At 41.0% G+C, this 21,832-nt stretch overlaps 1 protein-coding gene across 1 annotated transcript; it reads right to left on the bottom strand.

Annotated features, from left to right (window-relative positions):
* Positions 1 to 1,916: 1,916 nt before the first annotated feature.
* Positions 1,917 to 2,312, bottom strand: LOC110931136 (N66 matrix protein-like). Its single transcript, XM_022174542.1, has one exon. The coding sequence runs from the start codon at positions 2,310 to 2,312 to the stop codon at positions 1,917 to 1,919; it is 396 nt and encodes a 131-aa protein (XP_022030234.1).
* Between the last annotated feature and the right edge of the window lie 19,520 nt (positions 2,313 to 21,832).

The following is a 21,832-nucleotide window of genomic DNA, read 5'->3' as shown; positions in this document are numbered from 1 at the left end:
GGCATCTTTTCTTATGTTCAAGTCTAAATGCTATCAGATGTGCTACCAGTTAAGTTAATAGCAATCTCCTAACTCTTTTATTTAAGCTTAAGTATTGTTATCACAACACTTATAGGCTTAAAGCAGTGGCTTAGCTCTGATACCCCCTTCTGTCACGACCCCCGACCCCATCTAGCCGGAATCGGTGCCATGAGCATCCAGTGGTACCGGTGATTATTTAAAAAACATTGCAGCGGAAATTTCATCAGGACCGTGAGTTAGGAAAAATATCAGAGTTTAGAAACACCGGATTTTATTTAAAAAGATGAAATAAATTCCATGTTTTATAAAGGTAGCTTTTAATAAAAACAATATTTCTTAATTTGAAAATAAGCCACTTCTTGAAGTCCTTCAGTGCTGGATCCAATCCTTGCTCCAATCTATTGTAATTACCCGAAACGCGTTTTTTAAAAAGATTTTGTCAGCGGGAAATACTGAGTGGATTATTCATTTTACTGAAAACGACACATTTGTTATAATTCACAGTGTTAAGATCTTTTACAATGTTTCTGATATCAACCAACTACCCACAGTACTTTACCACTCGACCCATTGGCCCATATGTCCAATGGTGTCTGTGATTATGGTCATATCACCCAATGGCTGCCCCAATGGTGAAGATTATCAAGTAATGTGCACAATACCCCACATACCGGCTGTAATTTGGTGATTACATAAACTTAATCACTGTAAGTTATAATTCTGAAAATAATTTGGAGTATTGTAAAATAGTTAACAACTCACAAACGGTGAGAAAAGAGTTTATAAAAGAAGAATAACTCACAAATCAGCATGCAGGATTGAGTTAACAAACTTCCTGATTCTACTTCTTTCGATAATTAGGCATGCACTTTATTATTCTGGATCTTCTGATGATTTTATAGTTTGTTTGATTGTAAGGGTGTAGCTGGGAGTATTCTTGGTAGTTAAATACATAGTTTAACAGAATGGAATACGTATTGGTGTAGAACCCAAATCAAACCTTAACGGTAGTCATGAGATTCGAATCTTAACGAATTTCACAAAACCGGGTTAATGATCAATACAGCTTTTACGATAATTCACGAGATCAAATTCTCACAGTGAACGATAAAGTGCAATACTTCAACTCATTCATCGAATTAACGACAAACGACAAAGTATAATACTTCAACTCATTTATCGGATTAACGACAAACGACAAAGTATAATACTTCAACTCATTTATCGGATTAACGACAAACGACAAAGTATAATACTTCAACTCATTTATCGAATTAACGACAAACGACAAAGTATAACCCAATGTGGGCGGCACTTAGACATCCATTGGATATATTGATCACTCGGAAAATGAATCGTAATAGCGATTGAGTGATTATTGGTTAGAACACCAACGTATAGAGAGAAGAAGAAAAGAAATGAGCAAAGAAAAATGAATCCTAAGCTTCTTATTTATAGCAAGCAGGCAAGCACCTCAATTCATAATTCTGATCGATGTGGGATAAGTTGACGTGCCTACCTACCTGCTTGACGTGCTAGCTAGCTTGCTTATATATATTAATTCAGCTGCTTCACTCGTTTTTCTTGCATAACTTTTAAAATATAACGTTTTATAAAACGACGAATATGTCTTTAGAACGAGCATATTTTTATCTACGTTTTAACCTAAGTTTCATTAAAAACGAAGTAAGGAAAAAAAATATATTTTATTATTAATATTAAACGTTCTTATACGACCCCATATATATCTATTTTTAATAGACCTTACTTAGCTTAATTAATCTTGTTAGCTTAATTAATATTGATTAACTGATTAATTAATCATACTAAACTGAATTACGGTTCCCTTATTGCATAATTATCATACTAAATATTAATTTTTTTAGTGAGTGTTGTTACAGTCCTCGACCATTCCCATTACCATTTCCGCCTCGATTGACGTTCGCTCCCCGGTTACCAGCTTGATTCCTAGCATTCCCATGATTTCCATTCCCGCCATTTCCTCCCTGTTGGCGGTTTCCATTCCCATTTCCATATCCTCGCTGACCACCACGACCAACACAAGTTTTAGCTTCCTCTGGTGGGTTCACGTTCTTTTTCTTACTTGCGATGCCAGTACTCTTTTTAAAATTGGAGAACTTCCTTTTGTTCTCTCCTGAGGACTCCACATGAGTTTCTTTCTTTTTCTGGTCGGAATTTGAAAACTTGTTTAGCCTGATAGCTTCCTCAGTCAGTGATACGCTCAGGTCGATGGCTTCAGTAATTGTTTCAGGCTTTGAAGAGGTTACCATGCTCATAATCTGGGGTGCCAACCCCTAGATGAAACGCTCCACGCGTTTGAATTCAGGCGTAACCATGTATGGTACCACATGTGACAGATCATGAAACCTCTGAACATACTCGGCAATCTTCGGGCCATCCATTTTAAGATTCCAAAACTCAGTTTCCAACTTCTGTATCTCGGCCCTGGAGCAATACTTTTTACGCATGAGCTCTTTCAGCTCGGTCCAAGTCACAGCGTAAGCTACCGCCTCTCCTAGCGTTTGGACCTGGAGATTCCACCATGAGAGTGCTCCATCAGTAAACAACCTGGAAATATAGGTAACTTGCTGGTCGGGTGCGCATTTGCTCATTCGTAGCACTGAGTCGGTCTTTTCTGTCCATCGAACATACGCCACTGCACCCCCGGTGCCATCAAAGTTAAGCGCTTTGCAGTCTAGAAATTGCTTATAAGTACAGCCTGTACAAGTAATGTTGTTCACAGGAAGTGTTAGCAATTGCACATGAAATGTCCAAATGTAACGTAACGTGTCTCAAGTGACTTGGACATTACCATTGGGTGGGTTGTTATTTCTTGAGGAACCTCCGCTAGTCTCAGCGCGTGAGGCCTCGTAATCAGCTAGTGCTTGCGAAATTCTTGCTTGCAGTTCTGCCTCACTAGTGGGCAGACGGTTTTCCCTTCTTGGAGGCATCTTCTACAAGAAGGTTGTATTGGTCAAGTCATATTATATATAATGAGTACGTAACATGCGCATGTAATAACATCCATCAACCTCATAACACATAACATCCCATGCTATAATACAAAACAACTAATTCAACAACACATATAATGAGTATACTGCGATTGAGCTATCATATAATCAAGACCACACTACAATGTTTACAAGTTTTATAACTGTATCGTACATCAAAAGAGACTAAGGGCCACATCACCCTTGTCTGAACTGTCTAGTCATATACAACAACCAAAAATCAAATATCAAAAGTCATCATGTCATCCTGTGGTCTTCAAAATGTTGTATAGTCTGGCTCAATCCCTGTCTTCTCATCAAAAGTAACGTTACCTGCAACAGACCAAAAATCCTCAAGCTGATGGGGGAAGAGGAGGAGGAGGGAAGAAAAGCAAACGGCGCAAACGCACCCAATCCTCCTCAAGTGCGTGGACAACGCGCAGCAGGTAAGCAATCTGCTGCTCCGGAGTGAGAAAGCGAACATCGGAATCCGGGTGTAGTGGAAGAGGAGCTGGTGGTGTAGCAAAAGGAGACTGGAAATGACAAGGGGGAGGACGCGGAGTCCTCTTCAGCTCCTGGACTCGTCGGCTCAACGCATCCTGCTGTAACTGCAGGGATATAAGTATGTCATATGTGGTATATCCAACATGGTAAGGATGATATGGGTCTGACAGAGGCATAACATTGGGCGAAGACCACATAAGTGGCTCGCCCGTGGGTGCTGACGAAGGAAAAGCAGCGTGTGCGGTCGGTGCAAAAGGGGGCATAAATGAAAAAGCTGTTGTCGTAGGGGGCATATGATCGGGCTGCTATGAAGAAGGTCCTTCCCCTGGACGGGGAGGAGGAATGTCCTGTAGAAAGGTGATGGGTAAGTCCGTGCGGTGGACATCAGATACGTGCGGGTGAACCTGGGGAACATCAAGAGGTGCAAAGACAGGTGCAGCAGGGGGTGTGACTGGTACACCAAAACAAGGATAATCGTCGTCCTCAATCCACCCATTACGGGTGTCCGCATATCTAGGATCGACATGTGTGGCAAACGGTGCACGGTCAATAAATACTGGCACTGGACAGGCAGAGGTGCATCAACAATAGGAACATCAGAAACCGGTGGTACAACGACTGGTGCATCAACAACGGGTGGTGCCAAGACTGGTATATCAACGTGATCAGGCTCTGGTAAAGGATCAGGCAAAAGTGCAACAGCTGGGACATCAATAGGGTCGTGAGCAATGTCAGGCTCTGGAGGTATCACATGCTCTGGACCAACTGGAGCAGGCTCAGCAGGTACAAACTCGACCTCAGGATCCGGGTCAACGTCATGGGGAACGATGGGCGCAACAGACATCGCCATGTCAGAATCAGAGTCGGAGGACTAGTGTTGCACACCCTGGGCGTGAAGAGTAGCGGATGCTACAGACTCAAACGAGTCTGGACCAGACGGATCAGAAGGAGCCTCTATGACAGGAAGCTCAATGACAGGGACAACAGGGTCAACAACGGGAACATCAGCAGGTGCTATATCGCCATCCATCGGGGCCCCACACTCCTGGTCACCCTCCGGGGGACCCTCAATGAATAAGTCGATGTCGTCATCAGCTAACTCGTCAAGTGGCAGATCCTCGACAGGAACTGTAGCGAGTGGTAGAGGAGTAGGGATCTGAATAAGAGGTAGATCCCCATCGAAAGGACCATCAGCTAGAGGCATATCATCCCCAAAGTCCGGTAGGGCAAATGGCTGAAAGTCATCCTCATCAGTGCTCGTAGTGTCTAACATATAAACCTCGCTCTCAGGTAGAATCTCGTCGTCCGAGACTATCGCCATAGGATCCAGCGTGTCTGACAGTCCGGTATCCGAAGAAGAGGACATGGTGTCTGTAACACAACCACACATATGCACATATATCAACATGTAGTCAAATAAGCATGTAAGTCACAATCAATGTATGTCACACCCTGGCTTTGCGGAAGCTGGTTAATTTGGTGTGACTTCTTAATACCATAGCTTAATCATAACAAAGCTATATGAATTAAAAACATGCAAGATCATCCATTAAGTTTTAAAAACCAAATACAATACCATTATCTTAACGGGAAAACACCCTAACAACCATAACATTGTTCAACAACACAAACATAACATAAACACAGTTTAAGGACTGTGACTTGTCCAGGAAAGAGTCACATTCCCTAAACCCCGGATGACCTCGTACTAGTGCAGCGGGAAAACGTGCCATACCGTGCCAGATCCCTTAGTTCCCTGAAATACATGTAAGTTGAAAATCAACAATAATGTTGAGCGAGTTCATGCGTAAGTGAGTAAATAAACCTTTGTATTTATCAAAATCCTGGTATGTAGCAAATAAGGAAAAAGAGATCACCAATGGTTTGCAAGGCCATTGATATGTGTGAAATGCAAGTAGGAAGGCTCAAACCTAGCAGATTTATGCGTCGGGTACAAAGTCATCTCGAGGTCCGTTATGCTGGGCCTGGGACTGGGCTCGCTACACCCAAATAGATCTATCGCTCCTGCCCCTCGGTCCTACCCTGAGGATTAATGACCTCAAGTTTCCGCCTACCCATTCACATGATCTAAATAGTAACCCTCCTTACGCTAACCATACCATGTATAAAGTAATCATCATCAAAGTAACATGTATTTCACCCCCGCAGTTTAGAAAACTGAAAACAGTTAAGAGAAAAGGGGGACATGAACTCACAGTCGGTGCGTCTCTACCAAGTATGTCTCTGAGAGCAAGCAGCTGTGCAACGACCTACAAGTTCTAACTCTATTAGACGGACGGCCGTGCCTTAGCTTTATGGTTTAAGTTCTTGGGAAATAGTTAGACAACTATTTCGTGTTTACTTTTCGTATATACTTGGTAGTTAATCTCCTTCCCAAGGATGGGGGATTAATACATGTGTGCTCGAAATATATTATTAAGTCTTACTTAATATATATTTATTTCCAACTTCAAAATATAAATATTTTTCTCAAAAATATTATATTTTCATTTCACATAATTTCCCCAAAATAATATGTTGACAAAATTACGCGTTCATAAATATTTCCGTATAATGCGTAAGTTACGTTTTAACGATCGAGTGGTAATAGTAATTACCGGTGTAACTTATATATTTATTGTGAAAGCGTTCGTATTATTTTGGATCCGTTAACGTTTGAAAATATTACTTTTACTCTAAAAATAATATTTGTGTATTTTTCACAAAATAATCATAAACAATGTTGTGAAAATATATTTACTAAATATATCTATCACGTTTAACTTTGTGAAAATCCCACCTCTGATATTTGTAAATAAAGTCGTGGCGAAACTTATATATTTTGAAAACATGTCAAAAAGTATTTCTAACACTTATAGTGAAAATATTTCTAAGTGTTAGGTTTTTAGAAAAATTTCGCCAGAGTTTCCTCTGTAACTGGAGGTGGCCACGCTTTCAAGCGTATCATTTTCTTTTACAAATCAATTCAACAATTTTCTTTATTCGATCAAAACAATATCCAATACATCAAACAAGTTAATATATGTGTAAATCGCCAAAATTACATGAACTTGTAGTTTTCCCAAAACTATGGTGTAAATCTCATTACTTTTAGCGGATCCTTACATAAAGTAATCCGATCCCGTAAAAACCTCGTTTTTAGAGAAAAATCCGTCTTCACAACTTCTTGTAAATTTTACAAAAATAGTTATTTTGTCGAAACTTTTGTGTTACACAAGTGCTTACACACTTGTGTGTTCTAAAAATCATACTTGTAAGTGTAAGATCCGTTTTTAGAAAACATGATTTCTTTGATACGTGGTTCTTTGAAAATACCACTTGCAGATACGTAGATCTGCTAGTTTTAAATACTATTTCACAAGTAAAACACTTTTACACAAGTTCATGATTCGCGTGTGGTAAAGTTTCACCTTTTAACCCTTGTTTCATTCAAAACAACCTTATGTCATGATTCGTGATCATGACCAACCCAGGTTAAATGATGATCCGAGCTACCACAACATAGATCGGGTCCAAATAACCACAAAATTTAAATACTACAACATTTACACATCATATGAGCTTTTAACCATCTTTTAAATGCTTTTTAGTAGACCTTAATGCATCAAATTGCAAGATTTCGAGTTTTAATCGTTACACATCATATTAACCACTCTAGATTAGTTCAAGAAGGTGTATTAAGTGACATACCACTAGCTCGAGGCTAGGGAAGAATCTAAGCGCAAATGAGGTGGGTAAAAGCAAGAGAAAGAGGTCCTTCAAGCTCCGAGTGCACCAAGCCTCCTAATACGTGACCCTTGATGCTTGTATGTGGTTGGAATGTGAAGATCAAAGTCGAACAATAGGATGGGTGTGGAGGGGATGTTCGGCCGAAGCCTCTTGAGGGAGAGAGAGACGAGTTTTTGTGGTGTTGTGTGTTGTGAGTGTTCATTTGTGCCAAACAAGTTACTTATAGACAATTTAGAGATTAAGGATCCATTGGTTCTTGTGTCCCCTTGATATCAAACAATCTTGATTAAAATAATAAAAAGGAACAAAGTGTGTCCCCTCCTAGTTTGGGGCCGGTTAGCAGGGGGGGTCTTGGTTGGATTGTAACTAATAGTTAGTTTAATAGTTAGGTTAAGTAGGTTAGTTAAGCACTTAACCCGGTTAGTTGTGTGTTATGTTTTATAGTGGGTGTTAGGGTTTTCAGGGACCCTAACTGGCTCAGAAAAAGATAAATAATGTTTATGGCAATATTTTCATGTTCCGGGTATAGCCCGGTTGTTCGGTTGGATAGTAATCCGTTAAAGCGCTTAACAAAGCTTTTAAGTGTCGTTAATACCCTTTTTAGTGACACAACCTATTCCCGACACTTTGGAAAGTGTCTAGTAACATTTTTCTCATGTTTTGGCACTTAACTAGCCAGCTAGAAGCTGAATTGTTCATTAAAGTGCTGTGTTTTGTGCTCAGTGTACGTTTTAGGCACATCCAGTCATTGTGACTTATTCCTAGAGACGCAGTTCTACAACCCTTGTATCCCTACACTCACTATGGGTGTAGTAAAATATTTCTGGCTCATACAGGCCTTAGAGGCAATATTTGCCTGATGCTGGCTTTGTCAGCATGCTCAATAGGTTATCCGTTCATGGTGTTACTGTGCTTTTGTGCATCATGTTTGTCACTAGAGTTCAGTATGTAAATAATGTGGTGACGGTATGTAAAGTATGATGCAGATATGTACAAGTATCAGAAATCAAGTAGCAGTTCATCAGTAATTTCAAGTAAGCACAGTAATTAAGCAGCAATTAATTATTAATTAAACCGTACGGATACCTGGTTTAGTGAGGGTTGTCACATTCTCCCCCTGTTAGAAAAATTTCGTCCCGAAATTTTAAGTTCTGCTTCTAGTTGCAGGGTTCTTGGGAAATAAGTGGGGGTATTTCTCTTTCATTTGGTCCTCACGCTCCCAGGTGTATTCAGGACCATGTTTGGCATTCCAACGAGCCTTGACGAGCTTGACACTGCTCCGGCGGGTCTTGTTCACTTTCCAATCCGTGACCTCTACGGGTTCTTCAACGAAGTGGAGCGTGTCGTCAACATGAATCTCGTCGGTAGGAATGACAACGGTATCTTGAGTTGGACTTTTCCTCAGATTTGATACGTGAAATGTATCGTGAACACCATTTAGTTCAGCAGGTAGATCCATCTTGTATGCTACGGTCCCAATTCTTTCCAAAATCCTGAACGGACCAATATACCGCGGATTCAGCTTTCCACGCTTCCCAAAGCGTGCCACACCCTTCCAGGGTGATACCTTCAACAAAACCATATCACCAACCTCAAACTCCAGAGGCTTCCTTTTTCGATCCGCGTAGGCTTTCTGCCGGTCACGAGCCGCACTGAGGCGATCTCGGATCTGTGCAATCTTATCTGTGGTTTCCTGGACCACATCAGGACCAACCAACGGTCTATCACCTGCGTCAGACCAACAGAGCGGTGATCTGCACTTGCGGTCATAAAGAGCTTCGAATGGTGCAGCCCCAATACTGGCGTGATAGCTGTTGTTGTATGAAAATTCAACCAAAGGCAAATGCTTATCCCAGCTACCGCCCAAATCCATCACACATGCTCTCAGCATGTCTTCCAAAGTCTGTATCGTCCGTTCGCTTTGGCCGTCGGTCTGCGGGTGAAACGCGGTGCTCATATTCAATTGCAAGCCAAAAGCTTCTTGGAAGGATTGCCAAATCCTTGATACGAACCTTCCGTCTCTATCAGAGATGATTGAGAGAGGTACTCCATGGCGTGTAACAATTTCTCTCATGTAAATTTCGGCCAACTTGCTCGTGTTATCCTTCTCTCTGATAGGTAAGAAGTGCGCTGACTTCATCAATCGGTCCACTATTACCCAAATAGTGTCATGGCCTTTTGGCGTTCTTGGCAACTTCGTAATAAAATCCATGGAGATTTGTTCCCACTTCCACTTGGGAATTTCCGGTTGTTGCAGAAGTCCTGAAGGCTTCTGGTATTCCGCTTTAACCTTAGCGCAAGTTAAACATTTGCTCACATAAACAGCCACATCGCCTTTCATCCTAGGCCACAAATAATAATCCTTAAGATCTTGGTACATCTTATCTGCTCCAGGGTGGATAGAGTACCGCGACTTGTGAGCTTCATCGAAAATAACCTTCCTTAAACCTCCAAACAAAGGAACCCAAATTCTTTTCTCAAAACATAACGTTCCTTCCCTGTTTGGTACCAATAGCTTCTCCATCCCACGGAGATATTCCTCTTCAAGGTTTCTTTCCTTGAGAGCTTCTTTTTGCGCGGCACGAATGCGCAGAGGAAAATCGGTTCGAATAACCATCTCCAAAGCCCTAACCCTTATGGGCTTGATCCTCTCTTTTCGACTTAGGGCATCGGCGACCACATTCGCCTTCCCTGGATGATACTTTATCTCGCAGTCGTAGTCATTCAATAGCTCAACCCATCGTCTTTGCCTCATATTCAACTCCTTCTGGTTGAATATGTGCTGGAGGCTCTTGTGATCTGTGAAGATTGTACACTTCGTACCATAAAGGTAGTGTCTCCAGATCTTTAAAGCAAAAATCACTGCGCCAAGCTCCAAATCGTGTGTGGTATAGTTCTTTTCATGTACCTTCAGCTGTCGTGACGCGTAAGCAATAACCTTTTGGCGTTGCATCAACACACAACCCAATCCTTGACGCGAAGCGTCGCAGTATACCACAAAATCATCTGTACCTTCCGGTAGTGCTAAGATTGGCGCGTTGCAGAGCTTTTCCTTCAATACCTGGAACGTTTCTTCCTGTTTGATTCCCCAATCAACTTCCTATCTTTCTGCGTGAGGAGCGTCAGTGGTTGAGCGATCTTTGAAAAATTCTCAATAAATCTCCGATAGTAGCCAGCCAAACCCAAGAATTGCCGAATCTCGGTTGGCGTCTTAGGCGTTTCCCAATTCTTGATCGCTTCGATCTTGGTGGGATCCACGTGGATTCCATCTCCATTTACCACGTGCCCAAGGAATTGCACTTCTCGTAGCCAAAACTCGCACTTAGAGAACTTGGCATACAGCTGTTCCTTCTTCAGCAATTCCAGAATGGCTCTTAAATGCTGCTCGTGCTCGGCCTTCGTCTTTGAGTAAATCAAGATATCATCGATGAACACTATCACGAACTTATCCAAATACGGCTTGCAAACTCTATTCATCAAATCCATGAACACTGCAGGTGCGTTTGTCAACCCAAACGGCATAACTAGAAACTCGTAGTGTCCATATCGAGTTCTGAAGGCTGTCTTTGGGATACTCTCCTCTTGTATCCTTAACTGATGGTATCCAGATCGAAGATCGATCTTTGAGTAAAAGCTTGAGCCTTGCAGTTGGTCAAACAGATCATCAATCCTTGGCAGAGGGTATCTATTCTTGATCATCAGCTTGTTCAACTCCCGGTAGTCAATGCACATAATAAAACTACCGTCCTTCTTCTTGACAAACAAAACTGGAGCTCCCCAAGGCGAGATGCTTGGTCGGATAAATCTCTTGTCTAACAACTCTTGAAGTTGTGTCGACAGTTCTTGCATCTCAGACGGAGCAAGTCTATAGGGTGCCTTAGCCACAGGCGCGGCGCCTGGAACTAAGTCGATGCGAAACTCCACTTGTCTCTGAGGCGGCAATCCAGGCAAGTCCTCTGGGAAGACTTCTGGATATTCCCTCACGACAGGGATGTCTTCGATCTTCGGTTCTTCAGCTTTCTTATCCATAATGTGTGCCAGAAAGGCAACACTTCCCTTCTGTAGACATTTTCGCGCTTTGAGGCAGTTGATAATCCTCAACGGTGTATCACGCTTCTCTCCGTGAACCACAATGGTCTCACCATCTTCGGTTGGGATACGAACTACCTTTTCGTGACAAACTATTTCTGCCTTGTTGCCTGATAACCAATCCATTCCTACCACCACGTCGAAGCTTCCCAACTGGACTGGTAGTAGATCCAGAGCAAACTCACGCTCTCCCAATTCGATCAAACAACCCCGAATAACTTCATTGGCTTCTACCCACTTTCCATTAGCCAATTCGATCGAGTACGGAATATCTAATTTACTAGCGGCTAAACCAAGCATATTCTTAAACTCTAATGACACGAAGCTATAATCGGCGCCAGTATCAAATAAAATGGATGCATAGCGTTGGTTTACAGGGAACGTACCAGTAACAACGTTGGGATCCTGGCGTGCTTCCCTCGCCTCTATGTTAAACACTCTTCCACGGGCTTGGTTTAACTCTGGGCAGTTCCTCTTGTAGTGCCCAAGATCACCACAGTTGAAGCATCCGGATCTTTGCCCATTTCCACCAGCTTGGTTATTCCTCTGATTACGATTCACAGCGCCCGCTTGATTAGCATTGTTAACTCGATTTCCATCACCTCCATTGTTCCCTTGTGGGCGATTTCCATTTCCGCCCCGGTGGGTGTTTCGGTTTCCAAATCCTCATTGGCCTCTCTGGCCAGCTATGGCCCAACAAGAATCCTTCCAGTGGCCAGTCTTTCCACAAGCTTCACAAACTTTCAAACCACAACGGCCAGAATGGTGGCGCTGGCAGGTATTACACTTGGGCTGGGTGCCCATGTATCCTTTTCCTTTCTTTCCGCTACCAGCTGTAACCTGAGCTGGCATGCTTGCTTCTCCTTTCTTGACAACACCACTGGTGCCCTGCATGAAGTTTGAAAACTTCCGCTTGTTACCTCCTGATGACTCCACATGAGTTTCTTTGCCAGGGTTTGCAAGTTTTTCTAGTCTAATGACTTCCGTAACGAGTGCCAAGCCCATCTTACTTGCAGCCATAAATGTTGGTGGCGTAGATGCTGTCATTAAGCTCAGGACTTGAGGTGCCAGTTCCCAAATGAAATGTCCTAATTTCCTCAATTCTGGTTTTACCAAGTACGGAACGACTCGTGCCAAATCATGAAGTCTTTGCATGAATTCCAACATTTTCGGACCTTCCATTATCAGGCTCTAGAATTCACCTTCCAACCTCTGGGTTTCTGTTTGGGCGCAATACTTCTTACGCATTATTCCTTTCAACTTATCCCAAGTCAACGCGTATGCTGTAGTTAGGCCCATTATTCGAATCTGAAGATTCCACCATAATCGAGCTCCATCTTGAAACATCTCAGTAACGTATGGGACTTGTTGTTCTGGCGTACAACCACTCATTCGAAAGATGGATTCCATACTTTCAATCCATTTCACAAAAGCTATGGCACCCCCAGTGCCGTCGAACTTCGGAGGCTTGTAATTGAGGAAGTGCCGGTAGGAACAACCGTTATTTTCTGAGGTGCCTCTGCTAGGTCCGGAGCGTAGGGCCTCGTGCTGTGCGATAGCTGCAGCAATTATCTTTTGAAGTTCCGCCTCTGAGGTGGGCATGTGCATTTCGCGTCTTGGTGGCATTTTCTAAAAGATGTTTCACGTAGGTTAGGTCATAGCAGGTGAAACGTATGTATGTTTTCAACAATATCAGCACATAACATCTCATGTTATAAGTAAATCAGCCACATAACATCCCATGTCATAGAATATAAACAATAGATCACTGCGATTGCATTGCCACAAATCGAGACCAGAATGTAAGGTTTACAGGTACCCAACTGTATCATACAACATTAATGACTTATTAGGGGACGACCCTAGGCAAGTCGTGCGATCGCTGGACATGTTCAGGAATCTCTGGTTCGTCCATTTTCAAATTCCAGGACTCTATCTCAAGCTTCTGAATTCCAGTCTTAGAACCACATTTCTCCTCCATCATTTCCTTGAGCTCATCCCAGCTCAGTGCATAAGCAGCATCTGTGTCAAGGGCCTGAACCTGATGGTCCCACCATGAGAGTGTGCCGTCTAGAAATGACCCCGAGGTAAAGGTATCACTCTGTTGGGGCGAACAGTTAGTCTTTCTTAGAATGGAGTCAATCTTTTCGGACCAACGAACAAATGCAATGGCGCTTCCCGTTTCGTCGAAGTTCAAAGGCTTGCAGTTCAGGAAGTGCTTATAGGTGCGGTCAGCTGGGGGGGGGGGGGGTTATTTCCAGTAGTGCCATTGCTGTGCTAAAAGCGGAGAGCTTCATGTCGTGCAATTGCCTGTGAGTTGCGTTTTTGCGGCTCGGCTTCTATCCTTGGCAACATACTGGTGTTTGTGTCACGCCTGGGCGGCATTCTCTTCTGCCGAAATGGCATGAAGTGGGTTAGACAACTTTCCAATTGTCTATGAGATTACATAGCACCATAAGCCATCATATACTCACCCAATTTTACACATAAATATACTCAATGTATGGGTGGGGAAATAAATTTTCTGAGCCTTCACATAGGCTTGCCAATTTGGCTTGTTGCTTGAAATAGAATGAACTCGAGGCTTCATCGCCTTGGTCATTCGTGTTCGAGTTATTTCTTGCTACATTGGTTTTCATTAGCTTGACCCGCAGAGTCCACCAGGATTTCTGTGCACTACAAGTCGTTATTACGTGGGCCCCCGTAATAATAAATTGTCTTGCACAGTTACCCCAAATTTTCTCTCGTCCAAGCAGATGATCAATCAAGGAGCAACAGCAGGTGCATCGGCATGAACAGGGTCATGCTCCAATGCGGTGTTAGGAGCAACGCCTGGCTTAGGGGCCACGGCTGGCTCCGGATCAACAAACTCCATCTCAAAATCAGCTGGATCAACCATCACAGAGGGTTACAGGATCCTCCAAGGGCTGGTCTAGGTGTATGAACTCAAGGTCATGGTCTGGATCAAAACCGGGAAGAAGAACAAGATCACCCTCAATACTGTGATCAAACTCAAAGCTGTGTGCGGGAACCGGTGCAGCTGATGATGCCGTATCAGGGTCGGCGTCATGTGAATGGTGCTGCACTCCTTGTATATGCGAAAATGCGGATGTCAGGAACTCAAATGAGTCTGGGACAGGGGAATGGGCATGAGTTTCCCCTGCAGGAGCGTCCGCAAGCAGTAGGCTAATACCAGCAGCAATAGGGCCTCGCCCTTGAATGGGTCCTCCTTTAGTAGATCATTATCGTCGTCAGAGGCCACGTCGGGGGGGCATATCAACAATGGGATAAGCGGCAAGGGGCACAGGAACAGGGATCACCGCGAGTGGCAAATTCCCAACAAGATGGCCATCAGTAGGCTCTGCTACGACATCAGGCAGCGCAAAAAGGGGCTGAAAGTCGTCATCGTCAGTGCCAGTAGTATCGGAAATGTACACCTCGTGCTCCGATGAAACTATGTCGTCTGATACTATGGCCATGGAATTCGTAGTGTCCATCTTTCTAGTACATGATGAAAGCATGACGTTTGTAACACAAACACATATACGTAAAATAATCAATCATATATTCATATGAACATGTAAGTCAACAATAAACAATCAAATAATTCTCCTAGTCCCACTAGCCTCCCAGTCTCCTAGACTGACATTCCTAGTCCCACTAGCCAAATTCCTCCCAGTCTCTAAGACTGCTCTATCATCTACCTCGACCTCTTAGATCGAGCCTCGGCCTCCAAGACCGAGCCTCAGCCTCCAAGACTGAGCCTATTCTCCCTAGTCCAACTAGCTATCTACCTCGATCTCTTAGATCGAGCCTCGATCTCCAAGACCGAGCCTCAGCCTCCAAGACTGAGCCTACTCATCCTAGTCCCACTAGCCCTCTACCTCGATCTCTAAGATCGAGCCTCGGCCTCCAAGACCGAGCCTCAGCCTCCAAGACTGAGCCTAAAATAATAAATAAACATCTACCTCGATCTCTAAGATTGAGCCTCGGCCTCTAAGACCGAGCCTCAGTCTCCAAGACTGAGCCTAATAATAAATAAATAAAATGTGCTCAACATGTGTTTGTAAAAATGTTTTGGATCTGGACTTAAGTGGTATGCAGTAAAAATGTTTTCGTGAGAGCCCTAGTGATCATAGTCTAGACTCGAGAAGGAATCCTAGTTCGCTATGATCAGAGCTCTGATACCAAGCTGTCACACCCTGGCTTTGCGGAAGCGTGGTTAATTTGGTGTGACTTCTTAATACCATAGCTTAATCATAACAAAGCTATATGAATTAAAAACATGCAAGATCATCCATTAAGTTTTAAAAACCAAATACAATACCATTGTCTTAACGGGAAAACACCCTAACAACCATAACATTGTTCAACAACACAAACATAACATAAACACAGTTTAAGGACTGTGACTTGTCCAGGAAAGAGTCACATTCCCTAAACCCCGGATGACCTCGTACTAGTGCAGCGGGAAAACGTGCCATACCGTGCCAGATCCCTTAGTTCCCTGAAATACATGTAAGTTGAAAAATCAACAATAATGTTGAGCGAGTTCATGCGTAAGTGAGTAAATAAACCTTTGTATTTATCAAAATCCTGGTATGTAGCAAATAAGGAAAAAGAGATCACCAATGGTTTGCAAGGCCATTGATATGTGTGAAATGCAAGTAGGAAGGCCCAAACCTAGCAGATTTATGCGTCGGGTACAAAGTCATCCCGAGGTCCGTTATGCTGGGCCTAGGACTGGGCTCGCTACACCCAAATAGATCTATCGCTCCTGCCCCTCGGTCCTACCCTGAGGATTAATGACCTCAAGTTTCCGCCTACCCATTCACATGATCTAAATAGTAACCCTCCTTACGCTAACCATACCATGTATAAAGTAATCATCATCAAAGTAACATGTATTTCACCCCCGCAGTTTAGAAAACTGAAAACAGTTAAGAGAAAAGGGGGACATGAACTCACAGTCGGTGCGTCTCTACCAAGTATGTCTCTGAGAGCAAGCAGCTGTGCAACGACCTACAAGTTCTAACTCTATTAGACGGACGGCCGTGCCTTAGCTTTATGGTTTAAGTTCTTGGGAAATAGTTAGACAACTATTTCGTGTTTACTTTTCGTATATACTTGGTAGTTAATCTCCTTCCCAAGGATGGGGGATTAATACATGTGTGCTCGAAATATATTATTAAGTCTTACTTATTATATATTTATTTCCAACTTCAAAATATAAATATTTTTCTCAAAAATATTATATTTTCATTTCACATAATTTCCCCAAAATAATATGTCGACAAAATTACGCGTTCATAAATATTTCCGTATAATGCGTAAGTTACGTTTTAACGATCGAGTGGTAATAGTAATTACCGGTGTAACTTATATATTTATTGTGAAAGCGTTCGTATTATTTTGGATCCGTTAACGTTTGAAAATATTATTTTTACTCTAAAAATAATATTTGTGTATTTTTCACAAAATAATCATAAACAATGTTGTGAAAATATATTTACTAAATATATCTATCACGTTTAACTTTGTGAAAATCCCACCTCCGATATTTGTAAATAAAGTCGTGGCGAAACTTATATATTTTGAAAACATGTCAAAAAGTATTTCTAACACTTATAGTGAAAATATTTCTAAGTGTTAGGTTTTTAGAAAAATTTCGCCAGAGTTTCCTCTGTAACTGGAGGTGGCCACGCTTTCAAGCGTATCATTTTCTTTTACAAATCAATTCAACAATTTTCTTTATTCGATCAAAACAATATCCAATACATCAAACAAGTTAATATATGTGTAAATCGCCAAAATTACATGAACTTGTAGTTTTCCCAAAACTATGGTGTAAATCTCATTACTTTTAGCGGATCCTTACATAAAGTAATCCGATCCCGTAAAAACCTCGTTTTTAGAGAAAAATCCGTCTTCACAACTTCTTGTAAATTTTACAAAAATAGTTATTTTGTCGAAACTTTTGTGTTACACAAGTGCTTACACACTTGTGTGTTCTAAAAATCATACTTGTAAGTGTAAGATCCGTTTTTAGAAAACATGATTTCTTTGATACGTGGTTCTTTGAAAATACCACTTGCAGATACGTAGATCTGCTAGTTTTAAATACTATTTCACAAGTAAAACACTTTTACACAAGTTCATGATTCGCGTGTGGTAAAGTTTCACCTTTTAACCCTTGTTTCATTCAAAACAACCTTATGTCATGATTCGTGATCATGACCAACCCAGGTTAAATGATGATCCGAGCTACCACAACATAGATCGGGTCCAAATAACCACAAAATTCAAATACTACAACATTTACACATCATATGAGCTTTTAACCATCTTTTAAATGCTTTTTAGTAGACTTTAATGCATCAAATTGCAAGATTTCGAGTTTTAATCGTTACACATCATATTAACCACTCTAGATTAGTTCAAGAAGGTGTATTAAGTGACATACCACTAGCTCGAGGCTAGGGAAGAATCTAAGCGCAAATGAGGTGGGTAAAAGCAAGAGAAAGAGGTCCTTCAAGCTCCGAGTGCACCAAGCCTCCTAATACGTGACCCTTGATGCTTGTATGTGGTTGGAATGTGAAGATCAAAGTCGAACAATAGGATGGGTGTGGAGGGGATGTTCGGCCGAAGCCTCTTGAGGGAGAGAGAGACGAGTTTTTGTGGTGTTGTGTGTTGTGAGTGTTCATTTGTGCCAAACAAGTTACTTATAGACAATTTAGAGATTAAGGATCCATTGGTTCTTGTGTCCCCTTGATATCAAACAATCTTAATTAAAATAATAAAAAGGAACAAAGTGTGTCCCCTCCTAGTTTGGGGCCGGTTAGCAAGGGGGGGGGGGGTCTTGGTTGGATTGTAACTAATAGTTAGTTTAATAGTTAGGTTAAGTAGGTTAGTTAAGCACTTAACCCGGTTAGTTGTGTGTTATGTTTTATAGTGGGTGTTAGGGTTTTCAGGGACCCTAATTGGCTCAGAAAAAGATAAATAATGTTTATGGCAATATTTTCATGTTCCGGGTATAGCCCGGTTGTTCGGTTGGATAGTAATCCGTTAAAGCGCTTAACAAAGCTTTTAAGTGTCGTTAATACCCTTTTTAGTGACACAACCTATTCCCGACACTTTGGAAAGTGTCTAGTAACATTTTTCTCATGTTTTGGCACTTAACTAGCCAGCTAGAAGCTGAATTGTTCATTAAAGTGTTGTGTTTTGTGCTCAGTGTACGTTTTAGGCACATCCAGTCATTGTGACTTATTCCTAGAGACACAGTTCTACAACCCTTGTATCCCTACACTCACTATGGGTGTAGTAAAATATTTCTGGCTCATACAGGCCTTAGAGGCAATATCTGCCTGATGCTGGCTTTGTCAGCATGTTCAATAGGTTATCCGTTCATGGTGTTACTGTGCTTTTGTGCATCATGTTTGTCACTAGAGTTCAGTATGTAAATAATGTAGTGACGGTATGTAAAGTATGATGCAGGTATGTACAAGTATCAGAAATCAAGTAGCAGTTCATCAGTAATTTCAAGTAAGCACAGTAATTAAGCAGCAATTAATTATTAATTAAACCGTACGGATACCTGGTTTAGTGAGGGTTGTCACAATGTAAGCAAGTAATCATCCTAGTCTTCCCCAGACTATCCCACCCAGTCTCTTAGACTGAACTCCCTAGTCTCTCAGACTAACTCCCTAGCCTCTAAGACCAAACCTTCCCAGTCTCTAAGACTAACTCCCTGGTCTCTAAGACCAACTCCCAGTTTCCAAGACTAATTCCCTGGTCTCTAAGACCAAAACCTCCCAGTCTCTAAGACTAAACCTCCCCAATCTCTAAGATTGAATCCCTCAGTCTCTAAGACTGAACCTCCCTCAGTCTCTAAGACTGAACTTCCCCAGCCTCTAAGGCTGAACTCCCTCAGTCTCTAAGACTGAATTATAAATATAAATTTTGAAATGTGTATTTGTGCCTTTTGTTTGTAAAAATGTTTGTACCCTGGATCTTGACGTTTTGTGTATGCAATGTAAAAAAAATGTTTTCGTAAGAGCCCTGATGATCATAGTCTAGACTCGAGAAAGAATCCTAGTTCGCTATGATCGAGGCTCTGATACCAAGCTGTCACACCCTGGCTTTTGCGGAAGCGTGGGTTTATTTTGGTGTGACTTCTTAATACCATAGCAACAATCATAACAATGCTATATGATAAAAACACAAGATGTTCATCCATTCATTAAGTTTAAAAATACCACAACATCATTGTTTGAAAATGTCGATACTTAAAATAAGTTACAAACCATACTTGACTACAACGTGTTCATGAGACACAACAAAAGACTTTAAATAAAACGTGGTTTAAAGACATGTAACCCGTCCAGGTAAGGGTTACTCCTCCCAAACCCTACAACCTTGGATGACATCTTTATTTAGTACGCAGCTTAACATGCATCACTTGCCAGATCCGGTCAATTCCCTGAAATACATGTAGTTTGAAAAATCAACAAAAGTTGAGCGAGTTCATGTGTATGTGAGTATGTATAACCTTTAAAGTATGTTTGTATGTATAAAAGTCCCTGATATGTAGCAATTAAGGAAAAAGAGATTATCAATGGGTTGCAAAGCCACTGGTATGTGTGAAATGGTGCAGGAAGTACTCAAACCTAGCAAATTTGTACCGGGCTTCCGGCTGGAAGACATAGTCACCACTATGGGCCGCCCCGGCCTCATGGGTATGGGCTCGCTACACCCAAATAGATCTATCACTCATGTCCCTCGGTCCTACGACGAGGATTAATGGCCTTAAGTGTTGTACCCACCACTCACATGATCTAAGTAGTAAACCCTCGTTAAGCTAACCATACCATGTATAAAAATGTCTGTAATAATTGTAACATGTATTCCACCCCCGAAGTATAAAACTGAAAACAGTTAAAAGAAAAGGGGGACATGAACTCACTGTATTGCGTCTTCAGTATGTGTAACCCAAGTCTCCTCAGCAAACACGACTACCTACAGTGTACTAACGTCTATTAGACGAACGGGCCGTGCCTTTGCTTAGTATGAAGGTTTTTGAGTTACGTTACTTGTGTTCCCAAAATTATTCCAAGTTAAAATTATTAGTTAAAATAATTATTTTAACTTTAAATTATAGTTAATGTTTGGAATAATTGTTAAACAATATTTCGTATTCCTACTTCTCAAGTATTTTAACTTCCGTATTCCTTCACAAGGATGAGGGTATTTATACATGTATATTTGTAGTTTCGAAAAATACATTTTAAGTCCCACTTAGGAAAATATATTTAACTTATTTGTCCAAAAATAGCGTATTTCCAAATATATGTATTTTTCCCAAAAATAATATATTTTCACTTCTTTAGGTTCCAAAATAATATTTTACCCAAAATATATGTGTAAGAGTATTTTCTGGAATAATTCATAAGTTACGTTTTCTTGTTCGGTTTCACAATATTATGCGTGTAACTTAAATATTTATTCCGTGTGATTTTTGGTATTATTTTGTAGTTGTAATTTTCCATGGTATTTGTAAGTTATATTATTTTACCCTAACGTAATATAACTAGTTCACAAAATATGACAATATTCACACAAGTGTCTTAGTATAAAATATATATTGTACATATACATTTACCCATTTTTATTTACAAAAACCAACCTCCGATACTTTGTATTTTTGTAACAAACCCATGGCGAAGTTTATTTTGAAAAACAAAGTTGAAAATATACTTGTAACACTTGTTTAGAAAATATTTTCTAAGTGTTGGGATTTTTGAAAATTTCGCCAGAGTTTCCATTGTAAATGGAGGTGTCCATGCTTATTAGCATATCATTTTCTTTTCGGAAATCATTCAATCAATCAACAACAAGTTACTAAACAATATTACACTAGTCAAGCGCAAAAACAATGCACTTTACATAACAACATGAACTTGGTTTTTCATAAAAATGCGTAGTAACTTAGCGGGGTGTTTAGTGGGTTTAGTTACCCTCCAAAGTGTGTTTACTTTTGGTAAAATCTTACTCTCGGGGTTTTTAGATGTTCACAACTTGCGAACTTATTTTACAAAAATACTTGCTTACAATATTTTCTTGTTTCACTAGGCTTACTACACTTATTTTGTTACTAAAATAGTGTAGGTTTAACAAAAGTCATAACCCTTCAAAAATCATCTTCTACTCTTGGTTTATTTCGGAAAACCATTTGTAAACCTCGAATCCATACGATCATCAACTCACTTTGTTTACTAATTTTTCAAGAGATCATTTTGTTACCAAGTTTATGTTGAAACATGGAGGTGATTCTTTTATGTAGATCACTAATCACCTCCTAACTTGTTAACTTAAGTTTTTAATCTTACTTTAACAAGTTCAACCATGATGTTCAACATCATATTACTAGTAATCGTCAAGAAATCAACACATTCAAA

This window comes from Helianthus annuus, chromosome 3 (assembly GCF_002127325.2).
Source record: "Helianthus annuus cultivar XRQ/B chromosome 3, HanXRQr2.0-SUNRISE, whole genome shotgun sequence".
Classification (NCBI taxonomy): Eukaryota; Viridiplantae; Streptophyta; class Magnoliopsida; order Asterales; family Asteraceae; genus Helianthus; species Helianthus annuus.
Note: the sequence above shows the minus strand (reverse complement) of the source record. Positions and strands in the feature narration are given on the sequence as shown.

Excerpts from the sequence above, each read along its gene's own strand:
- LOC110931136 (XM_022174542.1), bottom strand. The coding sequence starts at position 2,312 with ATGGTAACCTCTTCAAAGCCTGAAACAATTACTGAAGCCATCGACCTG.